This window comes from Salminus brasiliensis, chromosome 1 (genome assembly GCF_030463535.1).
Source record: "Salminus brasiliensis chromosome 1, fSalBra1.hap2, whole genome shotgun sequence".
NCBI classification, from domain to species: Eukaryota; Metazoa; Chordata; class Actinopteri; order Characiformes; family Bryconidae; genus Salminus; species Salminus brasiliensis.
The window spans coordinates 20,083,092-20,106,833 of NC_132878.1; the positions used below are offsets into that span (position 1 = coordinate 20,083,092).

The following is a 23,742-nucleotide window of genomic DNA, read 5'->3' on the forward strand; positions in this document are numbered from 1 at the left end:
ATGCCTTTAAAACCATACATAATATACTTCCACTGGATAAATGGGTTCATGGGTTATAAATATTGTGATGTCTAAAACAATAGTTTTATGATAGTTTAAAAAAATCATTAAAATAATGGCATGAAACATATGTTTTGAAATGCATTCATTGGTGCGTTCATGGTATAAGGCAAAAATTTTACAATATAGTATTATATACAATACATATAAAAATGGTTTAATGAATCCTTAAGTCTTTCATTGTATTCCCATTTAAAGCCCTATGTGTAAAAGGGCTTTTAGTGATTCCTCTGTGGAGGTGGTCAAAGCTCTGAACTGAACCTGGGTACCTTGGAAGGGCTGGTCCAGCTGCGTCCAGTCTCTCTTGATGAAGTTGCTGTAGTCTTTCCCCAGCCATAGGAGAGCATTGCAGCTCAGATCCACCTCATCACAACCTTCTGGAGCTTCCGTCGGATCTCCATCAGAAAGAGGAATGGTAGAACCGTCTTCCCCTTCCGCCTGGGAGGGAGAAAGAGTGAGAGAAAGTTAGATGTTTTGAGATGTGCGTAGAAGATGGTGAAGGAGATACAGGACAGAAACTGTATACACTATAATAGTACATATAAAGCATTCATGACACCCTGACCTCTGGCACTGGCCTTGGGTTGTGATTTGCCATTTTGGAAGGCGCTACATCGATCAGTCTGTAGCTGCTGTCATCCCATCTCCCAAAGGCAAGGTCCAGCCCGCCCACGAAGGCCACCGACTGGTCGATGGCCACCATCTTCTCATGATGGGCCCAGAGGAACACCACAGAGGCCACGTGATCAGGATGACGCATCACCTATGCAACACCAAAACAAACACACACAGGAGTGTTAGCCAAAGATTGTTACCGCTCCCTTCTTGAGACATACATTTGATGAGATACACATTTTTGAGCCAAGGTTTGAGACAACTCATAGCTCAGAAATCAGTGGAATCCTAATTCTGTTAAATATACTAACCAAAATAAATAATATACTGGAACAGCAGAGCTCTACAATCTTAATAATTAAATGGCTTCCAGTGGTTTTGAGTGATGCCATAGAACCATGATTGTTATAGAGATGTGTTTGAAGAACCTTTAAATTGGTAATGAACCTTTCTATCTAGGTTCTATAGAGGTACCTATAGAGGTACTTCACATTCTGACACCTCTATTACAAACATGGTTCTTTATGAAAACAAAAGTAATTTTTCTATGGCATCACTCAAAGAGTGTAGAACAGCCAACATACACTGAAGCTGTGACAGGATGTAGGCTAAATACTAAATACATTAGGCATCATAAATGAAGATACCCAGCTGCAGTATGAATATGTGGTATTAACGTAACAACGTAAAATGTGGTCAATATAGCAATCATATATCAATCATTAGAGGTCAAACAATTTAAGCCCTACCTGAAAACCCTACCTAAAAGTATGGGACCTGCCCGAGTTGCCCCCCCCCTCTAGAAAAGGCTTAGTTCCCTATGCATAAATCTCTAGTGATGATGGAATGATAAGAAATGAACGCAAAAGCAATGAAAAGCAACATAGGTATGAGGTAGTATCAGTGGAATAAGTTCAGGCAGAATGGGGGAAACATTAGTGTTGTGCCTCTGAGCTGAGAAACAATGTAAAATTGTGTAGTTCAGGGTTCAGACCTTGATGTTTGGATGCAGATTCATCAGGGTTCTCTTACTGTAGTCACTGTTAATGCCCAGAGCAAGCTCCACCTCCTTATACAACAGCACACATACCTTCACTCCCTGCTCCTGCAAAAGAGAGAGAGAGAGAGAGAGAGAGAGAGAGAGAGAGAGAGAAAGAGAGAAAAGAAAAAAGATAAATGAACATGCTTACTGTCTGCTTACTGTTCGCTTCTTTGGTCTTTAACTGGAGCTACAAGGCTAAAGTTGCTTTGTGATTTTTGGTTAAACTATTGCGATTATAGGCAGTGCATTCAAGAAAATGTAGCGAAGGGTGCTGCTTACTGCTTTGCGTTTGAGAATCTGGTCCAGACGCCAGTACGTTCCTCTGGCGGGTCGCTTCAGGTAGACTTCAGGACTCAGCCTAAAAAAAAAAAAAAAAAAAAAGGGACAGACAGGAGCCATTAGGACCTCCCATATTTATTCATTCACAATGAGGACAGTGACCTTACTGCGCAGGAAGGTGAACTAATTAAAAATCTGGACATTCAAGATGAAACCAAGCTCCCAAAATAAAGAATGAACGATTAATGACTGTACAGAAAGAAGAAGAGGGCTCAGGACAGCCTGGTACTGGAAAAAAACTTGTGAAAGTAAAATGTGAAGACGTAAACTCAAAAGGACTCTCTGCAGAAGTCCAGGTGAATAAAAAAAACAACTCAGAATCATTATGGATGTGTTCTCACAGGTAGATTAGGTCCACAGTTATTATGTGACAGTTAACCAATAAGGGTAAGATATACTGCATTAGGAGGAAGTAGCTGTGCTACAACTGAATGTCCAAATGAGCTATATGTGAATGTGTGTGTGTGTGTGCACATGAGTGTGTGTACGTGTGCGCATGAGTGTGTGTACTGACCACCAGTCAGTGATGAAGATCTCCTCCTTTGCTTTCTCAAGTGCATCTGCCAGGTCTGAGAAATAGCCACTACCGTTCACATACCTGCCAGTGAATAAATAATAATGAAAAGAATGAATCAGTGTGGACTACAGTCTGGAATTATAGACACACACAAAAAAAACACACACAAACACTAATCAATCAGTCATTAATAATTATTCATGCGTTGTAGAATCTTTTGGTCAAACATTTCACTATCTATATGATAATAGGCAATATGGCATAAATATATAAACCCAATACTTCATGAAAAAAATGTCAAGATATTATATATATTTTAAGTTAGACTAGACAAAACATAAAGCATTTTTAATTTATTTTAAATACTGTGCTGCTCTAAAACAAAACAAAATTACATTGCTTTATAACAAAACAAATGCATTATAAACATTCAAAAAAGCACATTGCAACATAATGTGACATTTATAATGAATCATTATTATGTGATAAACATTGCTTTTGCTCTGTAAATGTGCTAAAACCTTTAGTACAGCAACAGCACTTCATAACCTCCAACCATGATTAGACCTTTACAATACAACATATTGTCATAGTCTTTAGTAAATCTTCTCTAAAGAGAAAAACAAAGAGTTCTTGAGTGTTAATGTAAATCCCGAGGGAATAAAAAGGTTTTTTCCCTTGAAAAGTTTATTTTAAAATGTCTTTTCATGTATTTATTATTAATGAATGCAAATAGAAACTCTAAGTCACCAACTCTCAAGTAAAAATCTACAAACTGACAAAAAAAAATGTTATGAGCTTTTCTGATGACAGTAAAGGTAACATACAAAGATAAAGATGAACATAAGCTGGCATATGCAGATACTGTATGATCACACATTCAAACATGGACACACACCATTTAGTGAAGGTTTGGGGTCTTGGTGGGGCAAAGCCTTCAAAACGGTGCATCTGGAGGAAATCACACCTCTGAGACAGACGCCGAATCTCATGACTCCACCACTGAGCCTGCCTGTAACTGCTACACTTAATGATAAGCTTCCTGTAAAACACATATATATATACACACACACACACACACACACACACACACACGTTTCAATACATTCCGTTTTTGGATTTTCAATATATGCTGTTACTTTTTCACTTAGGGAAGAAACATACCAGCTTAGAATTTGGTAAAGACTCAAAATCCCATAACCTACATTCTCTTACAGTACAGGGCAAGTCAGGATTCATGTGATTTGAATTTCTGCTTGTTCTTGCTTGTTGTTGCTTTTCTCAGTAGAAGCTTTATGCTCAGCTCCACAGCATTGAGTCCTTCTCTCACAGTGGATGGATGGACAGAAACACCAGTCCTTGATTCAGATCTGAAGTGAAAGTGGAGCTCAATTTCCCCCCCTCTGTCAAATATAAGACCTTTAAGGACTATTTATCTAATTATAGTGGTTGTGGTGGTCTACCAGGTCTTGCATGGATGTTAGGGGTCCCATTTTATTATATATTATATTATTACATCACCACCAGTTTTATATAATCCAGTTTTAGATCTTTTTTATTTTTTATTTTTTTTTACATACATGTATCTGTAATGTGGTGCTCACTTACAGCGGGGTTTGAACCCAGGCCGCTGTGTTGGAGGGCCGGCGCGCTACCGAGTGAGCTACCACGATCACGTGACCAACGGGCCCAAGTGCAGAGTCTTTCAATCTTAGAGCAGGTAAACCGGAAATGAAAAGTAAAGTTTCTCGGGACTCGAACCCAGGCCGCCGCGTCGCGAGACTGACGCTCTGCCGCTTTGGTGAAGCGGCAGTTATGAAAACGGCCAACAAATGAAACTTAAAAAGAGGTGGGTTTAATAAACAAACAAAGGACGCCAGGGGAGAACTGGCTACCTCTTTAACACTAGAGGGAAATACAACTGAGGGCAAAAAGGATCTCCCAAAAGAAACCAGAAAACTGAGAAGTTACAGGGAAGGCAGACACTCCTGCCTTCCTCTGTAAAACTAGTGTATGTGTGCAAACACACACACATACACACACATACACACGGGTACACACACCAGGGAAGACAGACACTCCTGCCTTCCTCTGGTACATGAGTGTATGAGTGCTACGCGCACACACACACACACACAGACACACACACACTGCACAGACACAGGGAGACAGACTCGGGAGAGACACACGAAGGGGAGTGACACACACTCAGCCTTCCACTTGAGAACTACACAGGCACACAGACACACACACCACCAGAATCAAAAGATCCAGCAGTGGGGCAACTGGATCTGTGTGCCTATATAGCCTACTGCCCAGGTGTAGGGAATTGGGCTCAATCACTAGCTGGGGTGACTCGGGGCCTCCCCCTGGTGGCAGGAGGAGGCCTTGCCCTGAAGCTACCCCTTACAGTATCTGACTTTCCCCTTCTTTATGGAAATGGGTTCTCATATCTAATCTCCTCCAAAACATCTTGTGACAAAGTACTGTTCTGACTGGACATTCAATAAACAAGTGACTTCACGTCAGTGACTTCTCAGTACTCTATTGAAATCATAACTCATTCTTTTTCTTTTAAGAAGAACCATCACAAATACTCATCGCAAAGCCTGCAAAGAAAACTTGCTTATTAACTGCAAATTATTTAAATCAAATAAATGAACTCAAACAGAAGATAACTGCCTGACGCTTCACTCCAGTTTCTGTGTACCTGCTGAAGTTTTCGATGCACACTCCGTGTTTGGTGTCGGTGTAACAGCTACCCACCAGAACCTTCAGCTCGGGGTCAAAGAGCAGCACGAAGGACACCAGGCCAGGATCCCTGCCCAAACAACCAACCAGTTACAGCTACAGCATAACATCTCTGAAGATCACTATAGCACACAGCAGTCAACACCTACATTAGCATTACTGAATCTGTAGCAGTTTTTCCCCTGTAGGGTTACAAAATACAGATGCCCTAATACAGAATATCTTAGCAGAAAAATCGGTGATCTGAGGCGCAGGTGATTAAAAATATGAATTTAAATAAATATATGGAATATTAATAAACACACTATATGAACTTAGTATATGAACAAAGTAAACATAGTATATAAGACAAACATAATATATAATAATAAATGTAATGCATGAGCATTTCATATCAGCAAAGTAACGCATCAGCCAGTGACGTATTGTATATTCCCAGTTACAAACACAATAACATTAACACAACAGATATGAATAGAGATATTTTACTGCTGTCGTTCAGCACCACCTTAACATTCTGCCGTTCTAAGGATCGACAAATACATCTCAAATACGGGTCAAATACAGGTCTGAAATAGTGGTCGGATCTAAGTAGCTGCCCAATGTAGATATTTATTATTTTATACCAACATGATTCTGATATCATCATAAATCCCTATTTGAATCTTTTTTGTAAGGAAAAAAAAAACACTTAAGTGTTACTTTTATACATGAGCAAGGCCAGACTGTTCGAAAGCATTCTTGAAGTCTTCTTCTTCATCCTAAAGGAAAAACTGCAATGTGTTAACAGAAGGGAGTAAGAGCTGGTCTCTCTCTGACGGAGGTTGGCTGTAGGTGTGAGTGTTCCAACTTAAAAAAGGGAGGAACTGTAACTCAACTACAGAGGAAAGAGGAGATAGGTGACCTGGCCCGGGCCACTCAGTAAACATGGTTAAAAAAGCAAAAAAAAACATTGTTGCAGTCTGAATATATATATATATATATATATATATATATATATATATATATATATATATATATATATATATATATTCCCAAAACCCAAAACATTATGACCACTCACAGATAAAATAAACATTGCTGACCGTCTCGTTACAAAGGGCCAGTAAATAATACTGCGGTCACGCAAAAGCCTTAGATCTCCATTTCTGTTGTTTTCACATTTTACATAAGGCTAGAGGGAATCTGGCAGTTGGTCTCTGTGTCTAAAGTCGTGACGAATGATTTTAACAGAAATGCTCCAAAATGAATAAAGTAGAATTTATTCATGAAATTAAATTTTTTATACTGACTTCCACTGAAAGTTAAGAGGATTTATCCCTTGCCTGTAAAGTCTGGGAAGATTTTTTGTGTGACAATAAGTTATATAGTAATCGAGCAGCGGGTTCTCGTAGTCGATGTGTTGGGTGTGGGAGAAATGGGCAGGCATGAATACCTGTGCAACTTTTGGCAAGAGCCAAATCTCTGAATAGCAGAGTCCAATCTGCGGCCACATAATCTCAGATCTGTGGCTGCTACTCCTCACAAAACCAGGATATTCTACCTATAGGATTATTTCTGGGGATTGTGAGATGGCATTCCACTGACGATATTGGTGTATGTAGAGGAGAGAGAGAGAGAGAGTGTGAGTGAGTGTGCTGGTCAGACCTGGACATGTAGAGCAGGAAGGAGTCCTTGACCACCAACCAGCGATGCGACCAGCGAAAGCAGAATTGATGATGGCCGAAACAGTTTAGGCCCTGAATGCGGTGACCTCCTGACCTCTTCAAAATAAAGCCCTCACTGAGAGATAAAACACACAGCCATGAGACATAAGTGTCTACCAAACTGTTCAACCTAACCAAAGCAGACACCAACATCTCATTTAGAGAGTTAGCAGCAGATACGTCCAGAGGAAGGTAATAAATAGGCTTTTAATAGGCTCAATATCACTCTGCAACTACAGGGACTGTATTCAGAGTCTTGGGGTCTATGAATAGAACACATCTAGAAGAATGAATATCAAGTTGTCAGTTGTCTTCTTTCTATTGCCAGGCAATACAAATTCCAGACAAAATCTGACCTTGTTCTGGGTATCTCTTCAAAACAGGAAAAAGAAAATCTGTCAACAGTCCAACAATAACCAGACAAATACAGTGTTGATGCAAAAGAAATTGGTTCATGAATGAAAGTAAAAAAATTTTTTTTTTTAAAATCCATGAAAATTATTCAAACATACCCAGTTAGCAGAACTTGGCTTTCTCTCTTTTAACTCTGTCCTTGCCACGAGGCCAGACTCACAGCACAGGCAAAGCGCAGATGTTGTGTTTAAAACAGACAGGCCTTTCACCAGAACAGCCTTCTGTCCTCCAAGCCATTAATACCATTACAACAGATGACAGTGCATGGTATCAACCAATGAGCTATTAACTATGTTTTGCTAAGGCCATTTTTTACCTAAAGGGGGTCATATCTTGACGTGCTTCAGCTGCAACCAACGTGAACAGAGCTATTCTAACAACCACTCCTCTCTCTCCCTCTCTTTACACACACACACACACACACACACACACACACACACACACACACACACACACACACACACACAAACACACACCTGGCCTTTCTGACTATGCTGTAGTTTAATTCAAAAATGCAGATCTAAATGAAGATGAAATAATTTTATGTGCATTTTTGTAGTAAATATGTGTATTTGTAGTAAATAAGCCAATGTAGACTCCTACAGCAGAAATTGTGTAGAACTCCTAAGGCTGCACAATATTTGCACAATAAGCACTGCAGCTTCATGCAGACCGATTCCTTCACAAATTGTGTAATTTTGTGGGATCGAGCAATCCTGACACAAAAATAAGCTAGCAATCTATGGAAAGTCCCAGTCATTAAAAAAACTGACATAATATTATATCATATTGTGAAATCGTCAGAATAAAACAGTACAGTAATATATATGTGATATACATGAGACTAATATTTTAATCTTTCTATCACAAAAAAATATGTATTCTCTTTATTAGGGTTAAAACACATTATATTAGCAACTAGAAAGAATCAGTTTGTAAACACACACACACACACACACACACACACAAACACACACAAACACACACACACACAAACACACACACACACAAACACAAACACACACAAACACACACTTCTCTACTCACAGGCCTTTGGATCCAAGGTCTTTGATGAAGGACAAAGGGCTGACAGAGAGAAATTCCAACTGAGAGTGCAAGGAGAAAAACTTTAACATATTAAAATCTTATGGAGTGTGGATGCCAGTGGCCTACGTTATAATATATATGCTATGTAATTTATTTAGTATTTATTTATGTAATATAATTTATATTACAAACTAAAACCCCAGGAAGGTACAATCCTAAATCAGAGGATCAATATCACACATGCTAATGAATGAACCTATAGAATGATATATAATATTGAAAATGTGTGTGTGTGTGTGTGCGCGCGTGCGTTTGATGTTGGTGTTCTCACCATGCCACTGTAGTTCTTGCAGAAAGTATTTTCCAGCAGGCTGTTGAGATACTCCTCCAGGTATTTCTGTAAACACATCACACACACACACTTAAATGCAAACACCTGCAAAGTTCCAAATGCAATGTATGTGAATATTTCTCCGTAAACGTTAAAGAAAACATGAACGGCATGAACGACAATAACTGAAAAGTAATGTCACAGCATTACTGGAATCAATTTATAAGTACAATAATGCTCTGTCATACACTCTGAACCAGTATGTTTACAGAAATATAGAAGCAGTCTGCTCAAAAACAATGTGCCTGGAATGATGTATCCAAAGGTTTTACAGTCATAGTCTTACAGCCACAGGCTCTAAAATGACCTGTATAAAACAATTATTTCTTTATTTAAATAAAGAAATAATTGTTTTTTCACTATGTGGACTGTCTCTCAAAAACCAGGAATATTCTTCAGCTCTTTTCCTAATTTTACTTTTATTTTTTATTTATTTATAACAGTAGAATGTGTGCGCCAGTGTGTGCATGTTGTACCGGTTTGCTGGACGTCCTCCTCATCCTCTCAGTGCCATGCAGAGTGGGCATTTCCTCACTCTCCAACTGCTGTCGCTGAATGGCAAATCTGACAGACACACACAAACACCCCCCTGGTTTGATTCTTACAGACATGACGTCGCAGCAAACTTTCTTTTTAATGAACTGGGCTATAAAACAGACTTAATGTTTACTTATTCAATATCTCTTCAAAAGTATCTGGACAGTCAACTGCGTAAGTCCAGTTTGTATAGTCTCTATGTCATTTCCAAAAATGACTTTTGTATTTAATTAATATTATGGAGGATTTGTACTTTGCTTGAGTTTTGCTTACTCCATTACCTTAAATCACCTTGATTCCATTTTTTTGCATTGACTACTTTTAAAAGTTAAGAGGTTTTTCTCCTTTTCCTGTAAAGTTGCCATTTTGCAGCAACAATTTATTTTTTTACTATTATGGGTGATTCCTCACCTAGTGAAATGTCCCTTTATGTACATGAAAGTTTTGTACCCAAGCCAGACAATGAAACTTCTCTGTTACAATAAAATTATAAAAAAGTGTCAATATTTTACCAAAAAACAGAGAGAAATGTTTACATTATTTATATGTATTGAACAGCATCTTTTACTAGATGAATAGTTATCCATGACCCGTGATTACTCATTACCACAACATGCCATTGCCAACACAAAACCTGTAATGGCAACTTTTTAGTTTCATCTTAAAAATATTTGTAACTATTCAGAAATGAAAATGAAATGCAAACTAAACTACCTGAAACAAGCTACATTATTTGCCACTTGGCAAATAAATATAAAATATTTTAATTATATATAGTCATGGTCACCATGACACATTTACTGTACATCATGTAAATATAGTCATGACATAATTTAACCTTACTTAGCACAAATTGTATTTCTCAAAAGTTAAGATTCTACAAAGAGCCCCCAAATGTAGAATCACCCTATATACTTAGTGTGTTAAAAGTTTTGGTAGTAATGCAATTACATATGGATAAAGAAGCAGTGTAATATATATATATATATATATATATATATATATATATATATATATATATATATATATATATATATATATATATATATATGTGTGTGTGTGTGTGTGTGTGTGTGTGTGTGTGTGTGTATACTGACCTCCCCAGGGGAAGAAGCTGCAGCATCATCTTGTGTTTGTACAGGTCTCTCTGCAGCTCCTGAAAATGCTTATACTTCCTCTTCACTGTCCAGGTGAACTCACCATGGGTCAGACGCACCGTGTACAGAGTGCACACACGCACCTGTCATCACACACAAAGTATGATTATCAGTTTTCAATAAAGCCATAAAGACATTTCACACACAATGACGATGGCCACAGTCTATGTACTATATACTACAGCTATATATTACAAACGTAATCATTTGAACCCACATTTTGTTTAGACACGTGCAAGTACACACACACACACACACACCTTAGAACGAGTAGTGTATCTTTCAGTGTTCTCCACTCTGCAGGTGATGGGAGTGTTGTGAAGCAGCGGAGACACATTCCCCTCCTTCAGGTCAGCCAGATGATGCACCACAAAAAACTCCCGCACTTCTGTACCGCACACATATACAAACATAAACCCATTGAACATATTTAGTAGTCCGATAATAACCTGAATCTGAGGTTGGGTCATGCAACAAGACAATGACCAATAGCACACAAGCAGGTTTAGCAACCTCACAATGGTTAGACTTTTGGAATGGCCTAGTCAAAGTCCCGACATAAACGATACTGAAATAAAGTGGCAGGAAATGAAACATGAAGGCCTACAAATGTCACTGAGCTGAAGCGGTTCTGCAAAGAGTAAAGCAAAATTCCTCCATGACCAGGTCCAGGTAGTGTAGCCAGTGTTCCTTTTACATTTGCACGTATGAACTCTGCATCCAGCTGGATCTCTAGGAACACTCAGGGTCTTTGCTGTTCTGTTTGTATCCTTTTTTCTTGTTTGTGCTAGGCAATGATCTCTTCTCTAAACTTTCTAGACAACTCTCTTCACATCACAGTCAACAAACCCTCTAGCCAGTCCAGGTATTTAATGCGTTTTATCTCAAGCACACCTGATGCAACTAATAAAGCTCTTGACTGATGTGGTGTTGAATGTGTGGAAAGCACTTGTTCTATTAGTTGTGTTGAGCTGTTTACATTGTTCTTGTTTGATAGATTTATTGCAAACTGCTGAAATTTTGTCCATTTTGCTAATAAACCTAATTTGCAATGGGGGTTCCAAATGCAAACTGTAAAATATCCATCACACTTTTGTATGTACAAATCTGTGTTTAATGTAGGAGTACACATGATATAGTGGGACTGGATGATATAGTAAAAATATCACAATATGTAAAAACATTTTCACATACTGACAATATACTAATAAAAGCATATTGTGTATCACAATACAGTTTTTTTTTTCATGATTTAATAAGGCTCTCAACCTGCGTGTGAACGATGACTGAACTGAATATCGGCCAGTAAAATATACCGCAAACATTTACATCACTAATACTTCAACAGCACTCTCAATTATACAGATGTCAAACTAAACCAACTGGGGTTGTTTGGAGCACCTTGGCAATCAAAAGATTTGGTGATCAGACGTTTTATGAAATTCCACATAGTGTAAAGGTTCTATTTCACTGAAAGGATTTTGATGGAACCCTACATTCAAACCAGGAATCTGTAAGAGCAGGGTCTTCACTTCTTCCCTTACCTTGGATGATGCAAGATTTCACAGAAAACTCCTCAACTGTGTGTCACTATGAAAAAAAGTGCATCTGAGGTGTATATAATGCTGTATTGAGGCAACACCAGTTCAGCTTGCCATTTACACCTTCCTACCAGAGACTTGACTAGAGGGAGGAGCATTATATGGTCAATCCAGATTACATCATTTAGGGCAAGGCAAGAAGAATCAGGAGACCAGGGACTGCTTCACAAAACAAGTATCCCCAATTTTCTTCAAATTGTAGAGCACAAATTCTGTTTTCCTGCTAAATTCAAATAATAAAAAAAACATATCAAACCATTTTACATGGTAAGCCTTTTTTTTAAATATATAAATAATAAGTAATAACACACTTCAAAACAGAATATGTCTGGGCTTCTAAGCGTTAAATGTTATTTGTAAACACATCCCACCCAGTACTTCTGCTTTATCAACGACCAACTAAGAGGAGGAGCTATGCTCAACCTCTCAAAACGAAACAGAAATGTTCAGTTGTGCTCTTTCACACACAGCTTTCTCACCTCAGCTTTTTGGCGAGTCTCTTCACCCTAGAACTTTATCATCTTGGAGGAAACAACATCAGCAGGCTTTATTAAAACTGGTGAGTGTGAATAAAGTTAAGATTTTTGCTCTTTGTCTTTTCCTTTGGTTGAGTTACGTTGTGAGATCTATGAGTATTATACACATTCACTACAAGTGTTTTACAGGTGTATTACAGCATGTTAACTGATTTCAACCTGATGGAAAAAAGGATTAGAATGTGGTTAAAAGTGTAAAAGTGTAAAATGGGTGCAGTGTGCTACCCATTAGGCCTTAGGGAGTCCAAAAGTAACACTAAGCAACAATCTGTGAAAGACCGGAAAGCAATATTATGGTGGGCCATTGTGCATATATATATATATATATATATATATATATATATATATATATATATATATATATATATATATATATATACAGTGAGTCCAAGAAGTATTTGATCCCTTGCTGATTTTCTTTGTTTGCCCACTAATAAAGACACTATCCTTCTGCACTTTTAATGGTAGATATATTCTAACATGGAGAGACAGAATATCAAGACAAAAATCCAGAATATAATTTTAAAGAATATATTTTAATTAATTTGTATTTCAATGAGGAAAATAAGTATTTGATCCCTCTTGCCAAACACACTCAATACTTAGTGGCAAAGCCTTTGTTTGCAAGCACAGCGGTGAGACGTTTGTTGTAGTTAACCACAAGTTTAGCAGACACACCAGGGGGAATTTTGGCCCACTCTTCTTTGCAGATCCTCTCTAAATCATGAAGGTTGGTGGGCTGTCGCTTGGCAACTCTGACCTTCAGCTCCCTCCATAGATTTTCGATCGGATTGAGGTCTGGCGACTGGCTGGGCCACTCCATGACCTTAATGTGATTTTTCTTGAGCCAATCCTTTGTTGCCTTTGCTGTATGTTTAGGGTCGTTATCATGTTGGAAGACCCAACCACGGCCCATTTTCAGATCCCTGGCAGAGGGGAGGAGGTTGTCCCTCAGGATTGTGCGGTACATGGCTCCATCCATCTTCCCAGTGATGCGGTGAAGTAGCCCTGTACCCTTGGCAGAGAAACACCCCCAAAACATTATGCTTCCACCTCCATGCTTGACGGTGGGCACAGTGTTCTTGGGGTCATAGGCAGCATTTTTCTTCCTCCACACATGGCGGGTGGAGTTGAGGCCAAAAAGTTCAATTTTGGTCTCGTCTGACCACAAAACCTTCTCCCAATAACTTGGTTCATCTTTCAAATGATCATTGGCATACTTGAGGCGCGCCTCCACATGTGCTCTCTTCAGCAGGGGTACCTTTCGGGCACTGCAGGATGTGAATCCATTGTTGCGCAAAGTGTTGCCAATTGTTTCCTTGCAAACTGTGGTCCCAGCTGCCTTCAGGTCATTTGCTAACTCCTGCCGAGTGGTTGCAGGACGATTTCTGACTGTTCTCAGCATCATTGCCACCCCACGAGGCGAAATCTTCTTTGGAGCACCGGGCCGAGGTCTGTTGATTGTCATGTTATACTCTTTAAACTTTCTGATAATTGCACCAATAGTTGTTACTTTCACATCCAACACCTTACTAATCTTTTTGTAGCCCATTCCAGCTTTGTGAAGGTCAACAATTCTGACTCTGAGGTCCTGTGACAGCTCTTTGGTTTTACCCATGTTGGAGACTTGAAATCTGTGTGATCTGTCTGATTCTGTGGACAGGTGTTTTTCACACAAGTGATTAGTGAGAACAGGTGGCTTCAGGTCAGGTAACAAGTTGATTGGGAGTGTCTAACTGGTCTGTAAAAGCCAGAACTGCTAATGAATACTAAGGGATCAAATACTTATTTCACTCCATGAAATACAAATCAATTAATATATATTCCTTAGATTTATTTTCTGGATTTTCTTTTTAATATTCTGTCTCTCCATGTAAGAATACATCTACCATTAAAAGTATAGAATGATCATGTCTTTATTAGTGGGCCAACGAAGAAAATCAGCAAGGGATCAAATACTTCTTGGACTCACTGTATATATATACAGTGGGGAGAACAAGTATTTGATACACTGCTGATTTTTCAGGTTTTCCCACTTGCAAAGCATGTAGAAGACTGTAATTTTTATCATAGGTACTCTTCAACTGTGAGTGATGGAATCTAAAACAAAAATCCAGAAAAATACATTGTATGATTTTTAAATAATTAATTTCCATTTTATTGTGGGAAATAAGTATTTGATACACCAGAAAAAGAAACTTAATATTTAGTACAGAAACCTTTGTTTGCAATTACAGAGATGAGACGTTTCCTGTAGTTCTTGACAAGGTTTGCACACACTGCAGCAGGGATTTTGGCCCACTCCTCCATACAGATCTCCTCCAGAGCCTTCAGGTTTCGTGGCTGTCGCTGGGCCACACGGACTTTAAGCTCCCTCCAAAGATTTTCTATTGGATTCAGGTCTGGAGACTGGCTAGGCCACTCCAGGACCTTAAGATGTTTCCTACGGAGCCACTCTTTAGGTGCCCTGGCTGTGTGTTTTGGGTCGTTATCATGCTGGAAGACCCAGCCACGACCCATCTTCAGTGCTCTTACTGAGGGAAGGAGGTTGTTGGCCAAAATCTCACGATACATGGCCCCATCCATCCTTCCCACAATACGGTGCAGTCGTCCTGTCCCCTTTGCAGAAAAGCATCCCCAAAGAATGATGTTTCCACCGCCATGCTTCACGGTTGGGATGGTGTTCTTGGGGTTGTACTCATCATTCTTCTTCCTCCAAACATGACGAGTGGAGTTTAAACCAAAAAGTTCTATTTTTGTCTCATCAGACCACATGACCTTCTCCCATTCCTCCTCTGGATCATTCAGATGGTCATTTGCAAACTTCAGACGGGCTTTGACATGCGTTGGCTTGAGGAAGGGCACCTTGCGTGCACTGCAGGATTTTAATCCTTGACGGCGTAGAGTGTTACTGATTGTTTTCTTTGAGACTGTGGTCCCAGCTCTATTCAGGTCATTGACCAGGTCCTGCCGTGTAATTCTGGGCTCATTCCTCACCTTCCTCAAGATCATTGATGCTCCACGAGGTGAGATCTTGCATGGCGCCCCAGACCGAGGGAGATTATCTGTTATTTTGCATTTCTTCCATTTTCTAATAATTGCACCAACAGTTGTTGCCTTCTCACCAAGCTGCTTGCCTATTGTCCTGTAGCCCATCCCAGCCTTGTGCAGGTCTACAATTTTATCCCTGATGTCCTTACAAAGCTCTCTGGTCTTGGGCATTGTGGAGATGCTGGAGTCTGATTGATTGAGTGTGTGGACAGGTGTCTTTTATACAGGTAACGAGTTCAAACAGGTGCAGTTAATACAGGTAATGAGTGGAGAACAGGAGGGCTTCTTAAAGAAGTAACATGTCTGTGAGAGCCAAAATTCTTACTGGTTGATAGATGATCAAATACTTATTTCTCACAATAAAATGGAAATTAATTATTTAAAAATCATACAATGTATTTTTCTGGATTTTTGTTTTAGATTCCATCACTCACAGTTGAAGAGTACCTATGATAAAAATTACAGTCTTCTACATGCTTTGCAAGTGGGAAAACCTGAAAAATCAGCAGTGTATCAAATACTTGTTCTCCCCACTGTATATATATATATATATATATATATATATATATATATATATGCCCCATTCAATATACTATTAAACAGAATAATGGAAATGAAAATATTATAGTTAAACAATTATAATTATTATTTTATTGTTGTGCAGTATTCAATACTATAGTTGTCTCACAGATGTGAGAGGGCAGCATCTGTGAGTCTCTGAGTCAGTATCAAAGTGAGTAACAAAAGTTTTATTGAGAGAAGCACAAAGCAAAACCTTAGTTTCTGCCTGTCTGCTCTGAGCTCGGCAGGGTTTGCAGGAGCCTTTTTTGCATGAGCTGACTGAAGAACTTTCTGTAGCTGGACCGTAGCTTATGCACGAGTCATGGGACTTGTTCACGGCACCATTTCTGACGCACATAAGTGACAAACAGACATTTCAGGCCTTCACATATGATATACACATACACATAGGCAGTGCCTGTACACCATATCTGCAAGGTCAGGCCAGGCTGACCCGGAACATCAGCTTCTCAAAAGGGATAATCACAAGACCGAGGTGATATGGAGTTCAGGACATAGCCTTCAGCAATAATATTTTTGAGCAAACAGATCACCATAGTATTTAGTGTAACTACATGACTAAGGAATACAACTATATAATTAAAGAACACAGCTAGTATTTAGAAAACTCAAACTGCCATCACATTTCATAACATCCTTTCCTGAACCAAACAACCTACAATTTTGAAAACCTCTGTTTTTTGGTCTGCAGGTGCACGAACTTCATCAAAATGCCTGTCCAAGGCCTGCCATATAAGCCACAAAACTTGGAGGAAGACAAGGTCCTCTGTGACAAACTGAGGAAGCAGGGAACCACAGTTATAGAAAAGCGTTTGGCCAAAATAAAGAAGGGGACTTTCCCCACTAACGGAAGCCCTGCAAAATGCAGCGAATGGTGGGAGGAGCTCAAAGAGGGTAAAAAGAAAGCCAAATATGCCATGACCATCATGGCTTCTGAGTATGAACCTATGGTCAAGCAGTTGGACAGGTGCAGGCAAAAAGTGTTAGGGCTGGAGAGCAAGATACAATCTCAAGAGGAAGCGATCAACATGCTGAAGAGGACACTGCAGGCACAGGAAGAAGAAAACAAATGTCTGAGAAAGTGTAACGAGCAAAACAAGTGGCTGAAGTTGAATCTTCAGGCTGGTGAAGAAGAGATCAAGAGATTGAAGCGGAAATGTGATTCCAATGAAGAAGAGATCGACACACTGAAGCAGATCCGTGATTCCAATGAAGAAGAGATCGACACACTGAACCAGATCCGTGATTCCAATGAAGAAGAGATCGACACACTGAAGCAGATCCGTGATTCCAATGAAGAGGAGATCGACACACTGAAGCAGATCCGTGATTTCAATGAAGAGGAGATCGACACACTGAAGCAGATCCGTGATTTCAATGAAGAATACATCAAGAGACTGAAGCAGACACGTGATTCCAATGAGGAAGAGATCGACACACTGAAGCTGAAACTGGAGCAAATGCAAATCTCACAAAATGACCTGGATTTAGAGCCATACAACTTCAACTATGAGTTCAGGAAGAAGACAGAGGAATGGGTTGCAATCAGAGCACCAAAACAGGAGGTTATGAAGGAGAGGGACAGCATTGTCCCCTACAACTCTGCACAGATGGAGAGAGTGTTGTTCGAGTTACACGAGTGTGTGTCAAAAGCTCTGGGGCCCGGGGAAAGACTCTTCAGTCTATACCACCTCAGTAACCCTCTATACCTCTTATCTGTTGTTAATAATGCAGACCAGGAATATAAGGACATATGTATAGATCATCTCAGCAGTTACGCACATATGCTTAGCAAGGCTGTGGCTACAGAAAAAAGGAAGCTTGAAGCTGAGAGAAAGAACCAGTGTTTACACTGTGGCAAGAAAGGCCACATTCAAAAACGGTGCAGGAAGCCTGGAGGGGGTGCTGAGGTCGGTCCAAATGATTGCTTTAGATGTGGGAAACATGGCCACTGGGCCAGACATTGCATGATGTAGATAAAGCGTGAAGTCCACTGTAAAAGGTAGTAGATGATGTAGTGGACAGAGGGTATCCTTTGGTTCTTCTCTTGAGTTTTGAAATAAAAAATAGCTTGATTTTAGCTTGATTATTCAGTCAAAAATAGTTGATCCTGCTTCTGTTGGACTAACTGTCCAGGGAAGGCTACTGCTGTGAGGATTTGATTGCATTCAGTGAATGAGCACAAAAACACTGCTCTATCTTATCAAACATCTTTAGATCAGATGCATTAGATTAACTAACACTGGCACTTACTTGACACCTACTGATATAGAAGTGTTAGTAAGACATGTATATAAGCCTTGGGAAAAACTTTTACATCAAGTGATGGTTCTCTATAGACAGCTCAAAGGTTCTTCATGCTCACCCATTCTAAACTCTCTATTATATTCTTTATTGATCTAGAGGTGGTTCTTGTATGGCTTTTTCTCACAGAAGCTTGTTTATTTGTAAATGTGTGGGTCAATCAATGTGCATTGTCCCTAAAATGCAGATTAAAATGAAGAAAAAAAGTAAAACATTACTGCTAAAAATTGCTAAATTACTGCCAGTTAGTTAGGTGTTGCTTATAGCGTCAGTCATCCACAAATAACCACAAATAAATGAATAAAATTCACAAATAAAAAAAACGTATTTTTCTATGATGATGTACTGGTCAGACATGCTCTTAAAATTGCAACAGAACAGAAAAGAAATAAACTGTCATTCTTGTTGCTTAAGTTTTAATTGTGAAACTGCTTGATTTCAAAATGCTGATTGTATTTTTGCCATGCTGCGTTCTTTTTGAAGCTCTCTCACTTCTCACAATGGCCCCTTTCAGTTCTTAAATCACTATTTTTATTTCACATCATGTGACTGCTTAATTCAACATACAGCATTACTACATTTACTGTAAAGTGAGTATTGTTGTAGTAAAATGTTTATTATACCTTGTGTTTGTTGACAAATTATCCTTAAATAATGATTACTCAACTTAGTATTAACAACTACATAATCATTGTGTGAAACCTTGTATTTTATATGCATCTATACAAATGATTATCCGATACTTATATCATGTAGGCTTACACACATAGCTAACAATGTATGGCTTGTTTCTAACCCACATAATACCCACTTGTAACACGTATTGGTGTGCGACATATAGAGTCACTGTGCATGGCATATTACTCACCCACTTACTAACTTACATGATATTTACTCATAAGACATATTATAACCTTATTACATTGTATGGCCTACTAACTCACATGACATGGCCTCCTGAGACACATTAACATGTAACATATGGAGTTCTATGGTAAAGGCGGGTGATTCACGCTTAAAGACATTTGCGTTATTAAAACTATACATCAGCATGACAAGTGAGGCCACTCCATGTGTCTGAAGTCACTGTCATGAATCATCGTGTTGGCCCCAATTGGGACTGGTGTACTTTGTTTGAACTGAAGTGATATAGAGGGGATGCTGATAGGGTCGGACAAAGCGGCCTTCTCTCTGTGTGGGTAACTCCCTAACCTGCAGCCGCCTCGCACACACATAGAGAATGCTGCACTGTCCAGCTTTGAGAAAATACAAAACATAGTCAAGGTCAAGCATGATGGTGGAGTCAGACACGTGAATCTGAGTACTAACATGTGCCATCTTGCATATTCACATAGACTAATCTGTAGAAACGCCTCATCGGCAGGTTTCACGTCATTTGGGGTATAAACGTGGAGTCAGATGACAACGGGGTCAGAACTTTGCTTTGGGATGGTTGATACACTGTCTTTAATGTATTTGTTCTCCTGGATCCAGCATTCTTAAATAAATACTTTGGTTTGCCTCTAACTTCACTCCACTCGTCTGCGACTCTTTCCACAAAACGAACACGCAAGGTGTTGCGCCCCGGAAGAGGGGTGGGGTACGGGCAACACTATGTAGACATTTTTCTACAGTATTCCATATTTTTATTGTAAGAAACACAACTTCCAGGTCTGCAAACTTTAATGACATGATTATCGCTGGTTTTAGTTTTTTCCATCAAACCTCATTTTCTTCCCCCAATTCCATCGTTCCCATTTCCCAAGCCAGCGTACTGTTCTTTACAAACTGCCACCAACAGATTACTACTGGACAGCTGAACGCACTTGGAGGAAGACACAGACTGACAATTCTGTTAGGTCTGCTAACACTCATTGGCTAGCATCTTTCGGAGTAATCAGGAACCATTCAGAGAGAGTGAGGCCAATAATACTCTTTAGGAGTATAATTGGATCGAATTATTACGACGGCCTCCCGATGACAGAGCCAGCGCTTAGGTGGCTGCGCCGCTCAGAAACCAAAACCTAACCAGAAAGGAACACTGCCCATCATTAGGTCAAGGAACATGGCATGTTCATAATGTCCAGCTACTTGCTTGTTAACAGTTCTCCTTGAGAACCAATGTACCACAAAAACCCTGGACTGTCTCGCAAACAGAAAAGTATTACGTCAAAACAAACTACAGCCAGAAGTTATACTAAAAGTGGCCCTAAAAACAGCCACTTAGTCATTATCTAATAGTTTGCTAATTGTATATCTGCTACATGAGTAACGGCCACTAATGATTACTATGACTATTTATAAAGGCTTATTCCAGGCATCTTATGACACTTTTTCTGACAGAACAGGGCTTACTTTCATGTAGGTTTAGGTCAGGTGTTAATGAAAGGCTTATGTAGTTGATGTGGTGGTGTTTTTTTTGTTGTTATATTAATCATACATTCAGCACTAATTAAAAACATGAAGCTTCTGCCTCCACACAAAAGAATTTTGCAGAGCATGCATGCAAAGAGAAAGGGGGGCAGGAAGCACAGACGTTTCCTGTGGTGGAGATTTGAACTTTCCAACTGTGGTTGGAGACACTGTCTAAGCATATTTTTAACGGCTGATTAAACAACACCTCTACAAGCGCAAGACTTTAAGATTAAGGCCACTTCATGTTTTGAACATTCACTCTAAACGGTCATCCATGTATTTTCACAAACAAAATCTTGCTTTCTGTGTGTGTGTGTGTGTGTGTGTGTGCGCGTGCGTTTGAGTGTATTTTATTTCCTCACCACTGTTGTTTCTGATGGAGTCAACCTGATCTTCAGTCAGACAGAGCTCACAGTCCCCAGAGTGAAACCACTGCCTCCCTTCAGTCACCTCCGGATTCGCCATGATGCTCCTGGCCAATTACACCTTCACCTGTTTACAGACACACACACACACACACACACACACACACACACAAACACACACAAACACACACAAACACACACAAACACACACACACAAATTGCTGATAATTTTGGTTACCTGAGAATAATATTTTTATTAATTTTATTCTGATGGTCCACTACAGACACGCTGTAGTCATTCATCCCAGAGCCACATCTAAAACACATCTGCATATCAATTTTGCACTTTATTTACACACCATATGTCCAAATGTTTATGGACACCCCTTCTCAAGAATGCATTCAGCTACTTTAAGTGGCACCCATTGCTGAAACACACAAACACCTTGTCTAGTCCATGTAGAGAAGTACTGCCTAAAGAATAGGACCCTGTAGAGCAGCGTGTAGATAAGCATGAACCTATTGGCACCATTCCTAATGCATGCAGGCATGGGCTAGAGGGGTAAAAAGCCCCCCCCCAGCACTTACAGCAATGCTGCAAACTGGATGGTAGAGACCTTGATCATTTTTTAAATACCTTGATTTCAGAAGAAACAATAAATGGGCAGGTGTCCCAATACTTTTGTCCATATAGTGCATCAGACACAAAAGACAAGGCTTGTTCTGATCATTCAGTTCAGCCTTAATTAAAGCCACTGACATTTCAACATGCAGCATGCAGTAGACTGAAGTAAACAAAGCTGAGGGTGCATAAGGTTAAAAGGTCAACGGATGAGGACAGGCAGCTAAATACACTGTGGATCTTGGTTCTGCGCTACCAGCAGATCTGCTGGCATTTGGACAGACACTGAGCACAAAGCCTCAGAGCACAGAGTCTCAGGCTTAGAAAAGCTTGCAGAACCACAGACAAAAGCAGGAGTAATCAGAGTAGACATGATGTTCAGACATAAGGCATCTCCCTACATTCCAATTTTAGAGGCTGGCTGGTCAAATTTGCTTACATTTCACCAAAAGCAGCAACGCACCCCAGTGGAGAAACAAGGAAGCACAGGACAAACCTCCGGGACTGACTTACAGGCCTAGATTAAGATTCTCTGGCATTATAGCTATGATGCCCCATTCTCATGGACTCAGCACAATGGGCATTACTCACCTTCTGCTCTTTTACACAGAGACATGTACCTGAATGTGAATTTTTTTTTTTCGGTTTCTAAACTGGCATTTTTTTCACTGCTCTGAAATGTGAATTACTGGCATGTGTTTGTGCATAGAGGCCATTTTTTACCTAGCTCTGAAACTTTTAAAATGTGCAGCTACTCAACCAGTAAATGCTCTTTCAAGCTTATTACATCTTATTTGGAATAAGATATATATAAAAAAAAAACATACAAAAAAAATACACCATATTGCCAAAAGTATTCGCTCGCCTGCCTTTGCATGCATATGAACTATGAGATCCTATTCTTAATCCATAGGGTTTAATATGATTGTAAGGCTTGTACGGCTTGGATGTAGCTGCTCAGCCATGGAAATTCAGGTGTGATGCGACTGACTCTGCAGTAAATTGGCGACCTCTGCGCACAAAGCGTATTGCGTATTGGCAGACACTTAAAATTCTGGTATCGGTCTCGGAATAAAAAAAGTGGTATCAGAAGTGCATCCCTTGTGTTTTCTTATTTGGGATTTGTTCAGTTTACGAGAACAGTGGAATCAATCATTATAAGAGCAGAGCTGTAATCGATTCTGCAGTGGAGAACAGGGAGATATTGGTGAATGAGGCCCAATCAGCTTATCGCATATACTACTTGTTCTCTGGTAATAATTTAGGCCATTTAGACCATGCAAAAACTGTGTTCATTCTACACATAACTGCTTTGATTAAGATTATGTTAAGTTAACGTTTACAAAACAAGTCGAGTAAGATGCCAAAGTAATTTTTTATGCTGTCTGTTTCACACATACATAGATGCCACTGGTGATGCTTATTGGGTAAGCACAGCAGGATTACCTGAGACTGACTAGGCTGGTGTGTGAATAGATTTAAAAAGAAATGATTCTTTACAGAACCATGATTACTCAAAGAACCACATGGATGTTTAAGATGGTGCTTCAGATTGGTGGAAAACATTTCAGGGGCGGTTTTGTCTTCGTTTCTGTCTTTTTGCGTCAAAGAAAGCAAGGATTCTCACTCTGGATTCAGAACATTAGTTTATTTGGAGCGCTCAGTAACACCAGAATAAAGTCGGCCTACT

At 39.5% G+C, this 23,742-nt stretch overlaps 2 protein-coding genes across 3 annotated transcripts in view; one reads left to right on the forward strand and one right to left on the reverse strand.

The window, feature by feature from the left end:
- pld2 (phospholipase D2) overlaps positions 1 to 23,742 on the reverse strand; it is a 59,130-nt gene that overhangs the window by 19,140 nt on the left and 16,248 nt on the right. For both annotated transcript variants that reach the window (XM_072674301.1, XM_072674293.1), the window contains exons 2-15: positions 21,428 to 21,557; positions 10,837 to 10,964; positions 10,517 to 10,659; positions 9,359 to 9,446; positions 8,823 to 8,888; positions 8,492 to 8,550; positions 6,972 to 7,106; positions 5,284 to 5,394; positions 3,472 to 3,615; positions 2,571 to 2,654; positions 1,997 to 2,075; positions 1,670 to 1,780; positions 626 to 823; positions 330 to 498 (exon numbers count right to left, since the gene is read on the reverse strand). In XM_072674301.1, coding sequence (XP_072530402.1) covers positions 330 to 498; positions 626 to 823; positions 1,670 to 1,780; positions 1,997 to 2,075; positions 2,571 to 2,654; positions 3,472 to 3,615; positions 5,284 to 5,394; positions 6,972 to 7,106; positions 8,492 to 8,550; positions 8,823 to 8,888; positions 9,359 to 9,446; positions 10,517 to 10,659; positions 10,837 to 10,964; positions 21,428 to 21,530 — 1,618 coding nt within the window. In that variant the 5' untranslated portion in view covers positions 21,531 to 21,557. The remainder of the gene's footprint in view (positions 1 to 329; positions 499 to 625; positions 824 to 1,669; positions 1,781 to 1,996; positions 2,076 to 2,570; positions 2,655 to 3,471; positions 3,616 to 5,283; positions 5,395 to 6,971; positions 7,107 to 8,491; positions 8,551 to 8,822; positions 8,889 to 9,358; positions 9,447 to 10,516; positions 10,660 to 10,836; positions 10,965 to 21,427; positions 21,558 to 23,742) is intronic.
- Positions 12,627 to 20,182, forward strand: LOC140550357 (uncharacterized). The gene is made up of 2 exons (XM_072674314.1): positions 12,627 to 12,736; positions 17,038 to 20,182. The coding sequence occupies exon 2, from the start codon at positions 17,057 to 17,059 to the stop codon at positions 18,320 to 18,322; it is 1,266 nt and encodes a 421-aa protein (XP_072530415.1). The 5' UTR covers positions 12,627 to 12,736; positions 17,038 to 17,056; the 3' UTR covers positions 18,323 to 20,182.

Coding starts and splice junctions, on each gene's coding strand:
- LOC140550357 (XM_072674314.1), top strand. CDS start 17,057: ATGCCTGTCCAAGGCCTGCCATATAAGCCACAAAACTTGGAGGAAGAC.